The sequence below is a fragment of the Dendrobates tinctorius genome, unplaced genomic scaffold (genome assembly GCF_039654945.1).
Source record: "Dendrobates tinctorius isolate UK_male_01 unplaced genomic scaffold, ASM3965494v1 ptg000274l, whole genome shotgun sequence".
In the NCBI taxonomy this organism is placed as follows: Eukaryota; Metazoa; Chordata; class Amphibia; order Anura; family Dendrobatidae; genus Dendrobates; species Dendrobates tinctorius.
The window spans coordinates 1045129-1059036 of NW_027361941.1; the positions used below are offsets into that span (position 1 = coordinate 1045129).

Here is a 13908-nt window from a genome sequence, read left to right on the forward strand (position 1 = left end):
ATGTTTCTTCCCCGGATGATTCACCCCCAGCAGTTCACCCCTGGATGTTTCGCCCCCAGCAGTTTGCCCCCAGATGTTTCGCCCCCAGCAGTTTGCCCCCAGATGTTTCGCCCCCAGCAGTTCGCCCCCGGATGTTTCACCCCCAGCAGTTCGCCCCCAGCAGTTCGTCCCCGGATGTTTCGCCCCCAGCAGTTCGCCCCCGGCTGTTTCGCCCCTGGATGTTTCGCCCCAAGCAGTTCACCCCCGGATGTTCACCCCCGGATGTTTCGCCCCCAGCAGTTCACCCCCGGATGTTTCGCCCCCAGCAGTTCACCCCCGGATGTTTCACCCCTGGATGTTTCGCCCCCTGTCAGTTCGCGCCCAGCAGTTCATCCCTGGATGTTTTGCCTCTAGCAATTTGCTCCTGGATCTTTCGCATCCGGGAAAAACCTGCCTGAACTGAACATTGGCAGGTTTGCTTATCACTAATAATACACCATATGAGTCTAAGATATACAATTCTGATCAAATTATTTTTTTTTATTCTCAAACTTTGTTTTCTAGATGAGTAATTTTACAAACAGACAGGAAAATAGTAGGATTTCATTGGTTACTAAGGAGGTCGTTCCCCCTTGGGAGCAGAACGGATCCTGGCTCCCTATGATACATTCAGGGCTGCTTGTTCACAGCCCTCTGCAAAGCTCCCCTTCACCCTCCGCTCATGTGCTCTGTCCTGGACAAGAGGAGGGCTCCCCCCTGCCTGTGTAAAGCCGTTACAGGACGGAACACATAGGGGGGGCTTTGCAGAGGGCTGTAAACCAGCAGCCCTTTATACATCATAGGGAATATATTGTTAGCTGCATGCTCCTGTGCAGCCACGCCCTCTAGAATCCATCCACAAGTACTGCTACTAAGGAGAAACAACCTCCTTAGCAACCACTGAAATCCTGCAGCACATGGAGCTTTAACTTGGATGAGACTTTTCACACAGAAGTGAAGCTGCTGGAAGGTCTCCTTTGGAAATGAAAATCATGGGCACAGGTACTATAACATAACATGTTTTTTGCAGAGTTATGCTTTAACTGTATATATCAAAACTGTTTTAACAAGAAACATAAAAAGGTATAGAGGGGAAGGGTTAGAGAAAAAGAGAAAATACAAATTGCAGGTTATAATGCTTGAATTATTTTACAGCTAAAAATACTGCTCTCAAAACATACAATATGTGACCATGAACTAAAAATCAAAGCTGTAGGCAATGCCTCTCAGATAATCCATCAAGCTTCTATTATCGAAATCTTGCACGATACGTTTAACCCTTGCTGAAATTGCAGCATACTTTTTGTTTCTTGCAGCGATGGGATTTCCTGCTATTATCTGAATAATTTCAAAACTATGGAGCTCTTGCTGATGTTTCAGACAGTTAATGAACCGGTATATATTTTGGAAAAGAGTACCACATGTTTCTCGAAAGCTACGGTGCCATCCTTCGACATCATTATTTGTTCGCTGTTGATCATTCAATGTTCGTTCATACACATTCCAGAATTGAACTGGAAACAAAGGTGCTTGACGTCCTCTGCGATTCATTCGACCGATATAGCTGTCTTCAAAATAGTTGGCAATAGGTATTGCTTCTTGTGGAAAGTCAGGATCTTCCACCAATTCTTCAAATGATTGCACAACATTCTGTGGTGGTAGAAAGGCCAGGGCAGGTATCATGCGTATCCAACGAGCTAATTCATGGTCACCTTGGTATTGCATCTTGAGTCCTTCATTTTGAACTTTACGCCAAACCGACTGTGAAAGGTGGAAAAAGCAACCAGTCTTCACAAGGTTGGGGAATTCACTTTCAAATGCCTGTATTGCAGCTAGTTCAAAATCCAACATCAGGTTGTCTGGCTGCAGTCCAGGCTGCAAGTTCTTCAGCTCTTGCAGCAACCTCTGGTATGTAGAACGGCTCTTGTCTGTCAGCAAGGTGTACACTACAGGAACAACAAGGCCGCTGTGGACTACATGGATTGTGTAAAGTTGCTTAAACAAGGCTGGTGTAGTGAAAAACATGCCATCAGCAAACCACTCTTTACTTTGTGCCAGTAGATGGAGATTGTCTCTTGTTCCAAATATCAACATACGGCTGTGTCCATTTCCTAATTTAAAATGAAAGTATTAGTAGAGGAAATAACAGAAAAAGTGTAACAAGCAGCAGACAGAGTTTTGGGATAAATTCACAAAAAAAATATCCTAATCAGAAGCCTCTGTTCATATCTCACATTAAATACTCACATTTTGCTCCAGATTTTCTGATTTCATAATAAAAAAACTGAAGCAAAATCTAGTGTGAAGGGGCCATCCAATAGTTTTTTACAGCATATATTGTCCCAGTGGAAAATTATATATTTTTGTTTAAAATTAAAATTACTTCCAAACTTGAAATAGGTCACATTTTTAGGGTACCTTTAGACCCTTCAACTAGACGGCCGTTCAGCACGGCCGATCGCCACTATGCTAAATGGGCCGTCTAGTTGACAGCCGCATCCAGACGCGGCGTGCGGCTGGACGTCTGAATGAACGACTGGGCGGTCCGCCCGCCTGAATGGGGCATTCCATTCAGGCGGATGGGCACGCTAGCCGTCGGGTGGGCAGCGCGGACGTTCGTGACGTCCGCGCTGCCTATGCTGTCTCATTGAGAGGATTGTGCAGGACGCAAAAAACGCCAGTAAAATCACCAGTGTGCTTTTGGCCTAAGGCATAACTGAATGGTCCATTAGGCTGGGGTCATATGCAGCATTAATGTGTAAATCCCATCCACATGCTGATGAAAAAATTTTGTTTACAAAAAAAAACATGCAGTGCAGGATGTCAATGTATGCTGCCATTATACAAACAAAATTCCAGCCATTCAGACAAGGGGCTGAAATCCTGCACTAAAACCTTCACCTAAATCCATAGAGTTAAGTGAAGATTTTGATACAGAATTAGGGTACCACAATAGTGGCCACAATTGCAGGCACAAATAGATTCCTGTGGGATCTCCAATTGCTACCGCAATTACAGCCGCTGCGGAGATGCCGCTCCACAATCCCCTTCCGTCAGTGGGCACGAGGCCTCAGGCTTTATCCAGACAAGCTGGATTTACAGGCGTATTCCGTGCTGTGTTTCCTGCCTGAAACCCGCCCTTTCATGTCTATGGTGCGGGTTACGGGCGGATTCTGGCCGGGGCCGGAAAACACCCCACCGGAAAATAGCTTCAAAGCTATTTTCCGGCGGATCCCAGAAGGAATGGGAATGGGCAAGAGGGAAACCTCCCGAAAAATGCCTGCAAACCACACCAAATACGCTCGGTTTAGGCCATAGCAGGGCATGGCCACGCCCATAGCAGAGCTTGGCCACGTCCCCTATTTGCAGAAGCGTTTTGCCAAAGCGCTTGCAAAGTGCTTAAAAAGTGCTTGGAAGCAGCAGGCAAAACGCATCTGCAAATCATGGCGTATCTCACCTGAGCTCCGGAGTTCAGCCCGACCTGTCCACGGATCTGCAGGACTGAACTACGAGAGCCGAGGAATCAGCCGGCGATGGCAGTTCAGTCCGTGCATGCCGCAGACAGGCGAGGCTGAACTCCGGGGCAGCATCCAGGACAGGTATGGCCAGTACAATGCTGCATATTTGGAATTAGTGTTGGCCGCTCCGATCACTGAAGATCGTAATTTATTACGATTTTCAGGCTGATCGTTATTTTAAATTACGATCCGATTTGTAGCCAGATCATGATGATGATCTGAATTAGAAATCGGAATCCTCCGTAATCTGAAAACACTGTCCGGGCATACACTCCCGAACAGTGTGCGCATATATATATATATACACACACACACACACACACTATACAGGTGTACAGCGTGTGTGCATATTTAGCTTTAGTAAATGGCTCCAGGCTGCGCTGTTAAAAAATAAACAAACCCAGTTACTCACCTCTTTCTCCAGTGTCCAGTACTGGCTCCGGCTCCTAGCCCAGCAGTGCAGGGAATCCCGAAATCCAGGCGGCGCATCGCCGCCTCTGTGCCTGCCGTACTATAACTACAGTGGAGAGTGATCCCAGGACCGCTCACTAGACGGTCCTGGGAAAGCACCACATCACGTCACAGAACAGCCCGGCACATGTGCAGAGGTGGTGATGCACAACCCAGAATGCATAGCATTGGGATTTCGGAATTCCCTGCACCGCCGGAGACAGCGCTGGACACCGGAGAGAGAGTTGAATAACTGGGTTTGTTTATTTTTTAATAGCACAGCTTGGGGCCATTATATATATATGCAAGAAAGCTGGAAGAAGAGTGGCTCAACTGAGATTGTTGCTGAGGACTCAGTGTGCTGCTAGAGCAGGGGTTGGCTTCCGCCCGTACTTAACATGCATCCATGAAGAAAGACCTCCGCGCTCCTGAAGTCCTATACAAATCCTTTATTGCATTTCAAAGTTCCAAAAGTGCCAGACCACCATCACCCACCCACATATATGCATATATATACACACACACACTGTTCGGGCGTACAGTGTGCATATATATATATATATATATCTAGCTCTGGAGATTGATTCTGAATTAATTCCAATCTTTCGGTATGATCAGCCCGATCTGATCCTATCTTTCCAGTGATCGGCCAACACTAGTTGGAATCAGTAGGCCTCACTACATTATATTACCCTCAAAGTTTCCCTTGAAGGCAAAAATCACATAGTATTTTATATCAGCACCTTATAGTGTAGCATTTTTCACATTTGTGCAAAATAAACTTTGCAATAATTATGCCTAATGGAATTGTTTTAATACAATGTTAAATGGTTAAGTAGCTTACCAGAGTCATGCAGAAGGAACTGCTGCTGGACACCATCAATACTGATCTCCTGGAACTCGAGGGGGATAACAAGTTGATCAAGGGTTTGAGGTAACCTTGGGATATTGCCAAGTTGCCTTGCTAATCGTATTGTCCTCTTCAGTGATGCTTTCCTTGGGAGAAGTGCTGCAACATTAGAATGGGCTCCTGAAACGACGTCTGTGAGAATCTGTTGTGGTGTCTCCTGTGTTGTCCTTGCCCTGGTCACAGCCTCATTAACAAGTCGGATTGCTTCAGGTCTTGCAGCTTGTGCTGCGTGATTGTGAAGATTGACTACTTTCACAACTTCGCCAGATTCTTCATTGGTCCAAACACGTCCCTTGCAAGTCGACCGTTTTTCACATACCCAGATGGAATGAACATCGTCAGCGGTTCGTTTGGAAAATAAGTAAATGTGATTCTCATGGACCAACTTCCTCCTTCCACGTTTGGACAGAACTGAATTCATAGTTGTAGAAAGTGAATTGCTGTGGAAGCTGACTGATTTTTTGTGGCAGTACACTTCTCTCTTTGTGGAGATTTCAGACACTGCTATATTCTGATATACAGATGGAATAAAAGCTAGTCTAATGTAACTTGCAGGACATGTGACCATGCTACTTGTTACATCTGCAACAAAACTTGCAACAAAGCAGGTCAGTGCTGGGTCAGGTAAAAGTTCAAAATTGTTTAGATTTTAGGCCTCTTGCACACTGTCATTTTAGAGTGGTTTCACACTTGTGTTTGTGGCCGCCAGAGGTCGATCCGCTCTGGATCTGACATCCAGCTGACCCCAGGGCAATGCTGGCTGAATGCTGGCATTCCGCTTGCATTGCCCATAGAAGTGAACGGCTGGGTTCCGCGATCTGCAGACGCCCGTTCGCTTTCGTAATGCCGCATTCCGCTATCAGTGTCAGAACAAAAAGAAGAGCATTTTCTTCTTTTCGTTCCGCTGCAGGTTAGCGGAATGCGGCATTACAGAAGCGAACGGGCGGCCTGTAGTGCATATGTAGCGGAAGTGTGAAAGCACCCTTATGCTGCCACTGTTTTAGAACTCCAAAGCACGTGCTTTACTGGCATTTTTCAGAGCGCTTTTGTGAGCGCTCTCGGTAATGACCCATAAGATACAGGCTATTGATGAACGCTAAGTGCTCAAAAATAGCTCCTGTAATAAAATAAAAAGAGCTGGCCGAAACAACACCTCGCTTTTCTAGCCATTGACTTATCTACTATATAATTGTCTAAGGGTCACTTTCGTCTTTCTGTCTGTAACGTTTTATTCGTATATTCATTGGTTGCGGCGTCTGTCTGTCATGTAAATCCAAGTCGCTGATTGGTCGTGGCAAAACGCCCACGACCAATCAGCGACGGTCACAGTCTGCCATAAAAATGGCCGCTGCTTCACTGCCCTGCACTCACCGCTGACCGCTCACACAGGGTTAATGCCAGCGTTAACGGATCGCGGTGTACCGCACTCCGTTAACGCTGCTATTAACCCTGTGTGACCAACTTTTCGCTATTGATGGTGCCTATGCAGCATCAATAGTGAAAAGATATAATGTTAAAAATAATAATGATAAAAAAAAAAAGTTATTCTCACCCCCTCCAACGTCGCGCTGTCCTCCGCGCCTCTCTCCAATGCACACCGTCCAGGACCTGCGATGATGTCACGGTCATGTGACCGCGACATCATTGCAGGTCCTACGCTCAGACCGGAAGCCACCGCCAGCACTGCAGAGAGGCGCGAGGACTTCAGGGCCCGTGGCTGAGGTGAGTATATCTTTATTATTTTTTTTTAAACACGAATATAGTGCCCACATTCCTAGACTACGTGGACAGTGCAATATACTACGTGACCAGTGCAATATACTACGTTGGCTGGCCAATATACTATGTGCGCTGTGTAATTTACTATGTGCGCTGTGCAATTTACTACGTGGACTGTGCAATTTACTACGTCGGCTGTCCTATATACTACGTGGCCTGTACAATGTACTACGTGGACTGTCCAATATACTACATAACCTGTGCAACATACCACGTGGCTGTGCCTTCTAGAATACCCGATACATTAGAATCGGGCCACCATGTAGTATATTCAAAATTGGCAATCTTCTTAGCGATTTTCCAGTGCTTAGCACTTGGGAAAGTGGCTACTGTGAAAGCGGTCTTAGGGCTAAAACACAAGGCCAAAATTCCCTGCCTAATTTGGGGCCGAAACATCTGGGGGCAAAAAGTAGGGGGCGAAACATCCGGGGGTGAAACATCCGGGGGCGAACTGCTGGGGGTGAAACATCCGGGGGCGAACTGCTGGGGGCGAACTGCTGGGGGCGAAACATCCGGGGGCGAACTGCTGGGGGCGAAACATCCGGGGGCGAACTGCTGGGGGCGAAACATCCGGGGGCGAACTGCTGGGGGCGAAACATCCGGGGGCGAACTGCTGGGGGTGAATCATCCGGGGGCGAAACATCCGGGGGCGAACTGCTGGGGGCGAAACATCCGGGGGCGAACTGCTGGGGGCGAAACATCCGGGTACGAACTGCTGGGGGCGAACTGCTGGGGGCGAAACATCCGGGGGTGAACTGCTGGAGGCGAACTGCTGGGGGCGAAACATCCGGGGGCGAACTGCTGGGGGCGAAACATCCGGGGGTGAACTGCTGGGGGCGAAACATCCGGGGGCGAACTGCTGGGGGCGAAACATCCGGGGGCGAACTGCTGGGGGCGAAACATCCGGGGGTGAACTCCTGGGGGCGAAACATCCGGGGGCGAACTGCTGGGGACGAAACATCCGGGGGTGAACTGCTGGGGGCGAAACATCTGGGGGCAAACTGCTGGGGGCGAAACATCCGGGTACGAACTGCTGGGGGCGAACTGCTGGGGGCGAAACATCCGGGGGTGAACTGCTGGAGGCGAACTGCTGGGGGCGAAACATCCGGGGGCGAACTGCTGGGGGCGAACTGCTGGGGGCGAAACATCCGGGGGCGAACTGCTGGGGGCGAAACATCCGGGGGCGAACTGCTGGGGGCGAAACATCCGGGGGCGAAACATCCGGGGGCGAAACATCCGGGGGCGAACTGCTGGGGGCGAAACATCCGGGGGCGAAACTTCCGGGGGGCGAAACATCCGGGGGCAAACTGCTGGGGGCGAAACATCCGGGGGCGAAACATCCGGGGGCGAACTGCTGGGGGCGAAATGTGCGGGGGCGAAATGTGCGGGGGCGAAACAACCTGGGGGCGAAATGCTGGGGGCGAAATGTTCGGGGGCGAAGTGTACCGGGGGGCGAACTGCTGGGGGCGAAATGCTGGGGGCGAAATGCTGGGGGCGAACTGCTGGGGGCGAAACTTCCAACTCCCGTCCCAACCACTATTAGGTGTCACGTCAATAACATGAACCTGGATAGGAAAGGGCCGGTATAAACAATAACCACCAACGTGATTGGCTTACACTCATGCCAACGCTCACATGCTGACACTCGCTCATACGCTGATGCTTTCACTTATGCTGACGCACTCACATGCTGACGCTCACTCTTACATACTATCTATTCCTGACACTGGAGTGGCTTATAAACTCATGAAGTATATAGTTTGAGGTCTGGGATCTGCCAATATGTGGCTAGTTTTCTGTTTCGGATAACATGATACATGATTTTAGTTTTTTTTGTCTAGTTTCTCTTGAATATAGGTCAATATTAAATAGTCTCCTGATGAGTCGCCTTTGGTGAGGACGATGAAACCCTTAAAAATGAGAGGCTTGAAGAGTGAGTGTGTATACATCACCTCACCCTATATACTGAACTGTGGAGTACATGTTTTTTCTATTAGTCACCTACTGTCTAACCTTCAGGGGGTGAATTATAGTTTTACATTTGGAATTAATAAAGTTAAATTTTATCCTTTTGTCAGCAAGCATAAGGAATGACAAGAGACAACCCATTTAAGAAAATTCAAATTTAGCTAAAACTATTCCAACACTATGAACATAAAAAAGGATTCTCCCCTATGTGATGTCTCTGATGTTTATTAACACATGATTTCCAAGTAAAATATTTCCCACATTAAGAAAATGAAAAAGGCTTCTCCTCTTTGTGACTGCTCTGATGTCTAACAAGATGCGCTTTTTGGTTAAAACATTTCCCACATTCTGAACAGGAAAAAGGCTTCTCTCCTGTGTGAGTTCTCTGGTGAGTAACAAGATGCAACTTATGGTTAAAATATTTCCCACATTCTGAACAGGAAAAAGGCTTCTCCCCTGTGTGAATTTTCTCATGTTTAGTCAGGGCTGATTTATCTATAAAACATTTCCCACATTCTGAACATGAAAAAGGCTTCTCCCCTGTGTGAGTTCTCTGGTGACTAACAAGACACCATTTCCGTTTAAAACATTTCCCACATTCTGAACAGGAAAAAGGCTTCTCCCCTGTGTGAATTTTCTCATGTTTACTCAGGGTTGATTTATCTATAAAACATTTCCCACATTCTGAACATGAATATGGCTTCTCTCCTGTGTGAGTTCGCTGGTGGTCAACAAAATGTGATTTACGTGCAAAACATTTCCCACATTCTGAACATGAAAAAGGCTTCTCCCCTGTGTGAGTTCTATGGTGACTAACAAGATTCCATTTCTGGTTAAAATATTTCCCCCATTCTGAACAGGAAAATGACTTCTTTGCTTTAGGAGCAGTTTGTTTGTTATTGCCTCTTTTGTGACTTTGATTTTCCTTAGTAGTCGGTAATGAATCAGAAGATGGGACCTGTTTCATAGGATCAGATGAGAGATCTTTGCTGTGAATGGATGATGATATATCTGGAGTAATGGCAATCACTTCAGTTGTATCTTTTAGGATCTCAAGACCATCTGATTTAAAAGTTGAAGATGTCAGCTGTCCCTCTGATCTTCTGGTACAGTCATCTGCTAAGATAAAAAACAATTATTATTTATTAATAAAATATCCTTGAGTTTTATATGTTTGAACATGTCTACTCGTATTGTCCATAAAAATGGCAAGCTATGTAAAAGCTTTAATTATTTACCAAGACAATGACAGTTCACAGTCTAATAGAAAATCTTGTTGGATGAGCCAGTAGTGTGCGGTGTTCAACTGTTTGTTCATTCTGCCTCCCAAATATCGAATAAAAAGAAACCAATCAATGTTATGTAGGCGAAAATAATACCAATTCTTATCTCACAAAAAACAAGTCCCCACTCAGGTCCATCATCTGTCAATGGAAAAACAGAGGTTCCCACACTATTAGTGGCTCAAAGGCTGCTGAAAAGCAACAAGGTTTCTATAAACCAATCCAGCAAAATCCGCTCTCACTTCGGAGTCTTGCAGTGTGCGCAAACAACATTTAGGATCCCTGTATTTACCAATATTATAGTGAGAAGAACCCACTTAATTTGCGGTGTCTCCTGGAGCACAATCTGGGCACTATGTGCTGGGTAATAAAATGGCAAATGTGTAATTTTCACTCTCCAACATCCACTGCGTGTTAATTTCCGGTGAAGTGGCTGTGGAGTCAAAACATTCACTCCTCCTACACACATGGTCAAAATTGTTGGTACCCCTCGTTTAATGACAGAAAAACCCACAATGGTCACAGAAATAACTTGAATCTGACAAAAAGTAATAATAAATCAAAAATCTATCAAAATTAACAAATGAAAGTCAGACATTGCTTTTCATCCATGCTTCCACAGAATTTAAAAAAAATAAATAAAAAACAACTCAAGAAATTGCCTTTACAGAAATGATGGTACCCTTAACTTAACCGCTTCATGACTGCCAACGATAGATAAACGTTGGCGCTAGCGCTGTTTGTCTTCTGTTGGCGGTTTTATGCTCATCAGGACCCCCACGTATCTTATAACGATTCCGGCGCACATCGCTTCCTGTGACCCCGCCCTCATCGACATCTGATTGGTTCAGGTCCTGATGACGTCAGCGTCACACCAGCCAATGAGACAAATCATTGGAAGGTTGTTGTAGCAGCGAACTTTCCCGGGTGATCTGCCTCATAAAAACGCTGTTTCTCCTCAGATCTCCTGTCAGTGAGAGAATAGAGGAGAAACAGTGTTACAAGTGCTGCTGCCAACAGCTGTGTCAGTCAGCGATTGTGGTATAAAGTAAAAAACAGATAAGGCAGGTTAGGGTTAGTGCTAAAGTTAGGGTTAGTGTTAGGCTAAAGTTAGGGGTAGGGTAAAGAATTAGGCTTTTCTCAATTGTCTCCCCAATAATTTGGTCACGTCAGTCATGTCAGAGTTTTCTATTTCCGGTAAAAAAATAAAAACGAATAAAATGTCCCGTCAGTATTATAGTGCAGAGGAGGCTTATGCACTTTTATGTTCTGACAGTGAAGAAAGTGCAGTGTCAGATGGCGATGTGGATTTCGAGGGCTTTAGTAGCAGCGACAGTGATAGCTCAGAAATGAGCAGTGATTCTGGTCCATCCTCACACACAAGGACCAGTACAACAAGAAGGACAAATAGCGCTTCTGGAGAAATGTCTCCAACTCAGGGAACAATGCCCAGTACTAGCGCTGTCCCTAGTGCTCGTGAATTGGCGCATACCAATGTCCAAGGGGCTTTGCCTCTTGATGTAGCATTTCCCAGATGGGAGGCTTCGGATTCGGCTACTCCATTCATCCCTAATTTTAATGCCATTCCTGGTATAAATGTGGAGGTGGAAAATTTTGGACCAATTATATTAATTTGTTTATGACAGATAGTTTGCTAGAGCATATTGTCCTACAAATTTATACAGTATGTGTCCCAGTTCATCAGCCAGAATCCACAATCCTATTATGGTAGGTCAAATTTATGGAACCAACTAATGTCCTAGAAATGAAACAGCTTTTCGCATTTATGAGGGGAAAGACAGCCAACTAAACCCACCAGGAGGCCCTACTTATCTGGGGACATCTGGAAAAATGGTTTTGAGCCTTTTTTTACAAAAAGGCTACAATCTGTATGTTGACAACTACTACACCAGCATACCCCTATTTAAAAGTCTGGTTGAACATAACATAGGGGATTGTGGGACCATTCACAAAAACCATCAGGGGTTTCCACAATCATTGGTCAACAAAAAGTACCGAAAGGGGCAGTCAGGGGCTTTAGACAATGGAGAGCTGCTTGCCCTTAAGTACAAGGATAAATAAAAGATATTTTTATCCTGAGCTCGATCCCCACAGATGCCACAAGGGCCACTGCAGACCAACAGGGATCCACTACTCCAAAACCTGTGTCTGTCATTGACTACAACAAATATATGGGGTGTGGACCTTGCAGATCAGTTTCTACAGACATACCAGGTATCAAGAAAATCATATATCTGGTATAAAAAGTTAGTCATGTATTTGTTTCAGGTGGCCACATATAATTCTTTTGAATTATACAAAAAAGCCGGAAATGCAGATACTTTCCTTGATTATCAGGAAAAGGTCACTGAAAATCTTGTTTTTGAAAATTTTGTCCCCGCCAATCCTTTAGAATGTGAAGATGTGAGAAGACTCACTGAGCGACATTTTATTGCACTCATCCCAGTAACTGAAACAAGAAAGAACCCCCAGAGAAGATGTCGTGTATGTTCCTAGAGAGGAATGAGGCATGATCCCCGCTATTATTACCCACAATGCCCATCACTGCCAGCCTTATGCCTCCATGACGGCTTTACAATCTTCCACACAGAACCACGTTTTTGAACTGTTTTGACATTCAAGCATTTGGATTATTTAGTGACAGACACATTTGAGTAGAGCTGACTTAACAATTTCCGGGGGTAGGTGGGGGAGGTCTCCAGAGACACAAGCTGGGCACAATATATTGGGCACTACAATGACATTTTGCAATTTTTGCTCTGAAACTTCTACTACGTGTTTCTGGAAATCATCCATGTAGTGAAAATGGTCACTATATCCATAGATTAATTCCCAGAGGGGTGTCATTTCCAAAATGGGGTCACTTCAGGTGGGATTCTGTTGTTCTGGCACTTAGCGGCTCTCCAAAGTGCAATAACAGCAGAATCCCCCCTGAAGTGACCCCATTTTGGAAATGACACCCCTCTGTGAATTCATCTATGGGTGTAGTGACCATTTACCTATCTACCTATTTTCCAATGTAAAATCTGGGGTTAAAACAACATTTTAGTTGTAAAATAAACCATATTTTTCGGACTATAAGACGTACTTTTTCCTAAGAAATTTTGGGGGGAAATGGGGGTGTGTCTAATAATCGGAATATACTTACAAATGCTGCGGCGGTGGTGCTGTGTGGAGGGCTCCGCTGGCATTTTGTCAAAGCCCGGAGACCCACGCAGTTCCATTGCTGCGATGCGGCGGTCTTCGCAAAAATGGCCGCTGTAGGCGGCGCATGCTCAGATTCAGATCTTGGCCATGTGGTGGTGTATAGGAATGCAATATAGCGAATTATAGGGAGAAAATAGCTAATTTCTGGATATAAAGTACTTTACCTTTAAATGGCCTTGGTACCCCGACATGCGTTTCGTGTTTAGCTTTTTCCGAGGGGCTCTCCAAATGCGACATGGCAACCGTTAATTATTCCTGAATATTTTACATTCAAAAAGTCAAATGGCGCTCCTTCCCTTCCGAGCCCTGCCGTGCGCCAAAACAGTCGATTTCCCCCACATATGGGGTATCGGCATGCTCAGGAGAAATTGCAAAACAAAATGTATCGTCCATTTTCTCCTGTTAGCCTTGTGAAAGTAAAAAAAATTAGGTCTAAAGGAAAATTTTTGTTATAGAAAAGTAAATGTTTATTTTTTCCTTCCACATTCCATTCAATCCTGTGAAGCACCTGAAGGGTTATTAAACTTCTTGAATGTGGTTTTGAGCACCTGGAGGGGTGCAGATTTTAAAAAGGGGTCACTTTTGGGTATTTTCTGTCATATTGACCCCCCAAACTCACTTCAAATGTGAGGTGGTCCCTAAAAAATGGTTTTCTAAATTTTGTTGTAAAAATAAGAAATCGCTGTTTAACTTTTAACCCTTATAACTTCCCAACAAAAAAAATGTGATATAGTTGATATAGATACTACTGCGC

At 45.4% G+C, this 13908-nt stretch overlaps 1 protein-coding gene across 1 annotated transcript in view; it reads right to left on the reverse strand.

Moving 5' to 3' along the window:
- Positions 1-13391, reverse strand: part of LOC141072527 (uncharacterized) — a 71628-nt gene extending 58237 nt beyond the window's left edge. The window contains exons 1-2 of the mRNA XM_073559800.1: positions 13319-13391; positions 8957-9759 (exon numbers count right to left, since the gene is read on the reverse strand). Coding sequence (XP_073415901.1) covers positions 8957-9759; positions 13319-13391 — 876 coding nt within the window. The remainder of the gene's footprint in view (positions 1-8956; positions 9760-13318) is intronic.
- Between the last annotated feature and the right edge of the window lie 517 nt (positions 13392-13908).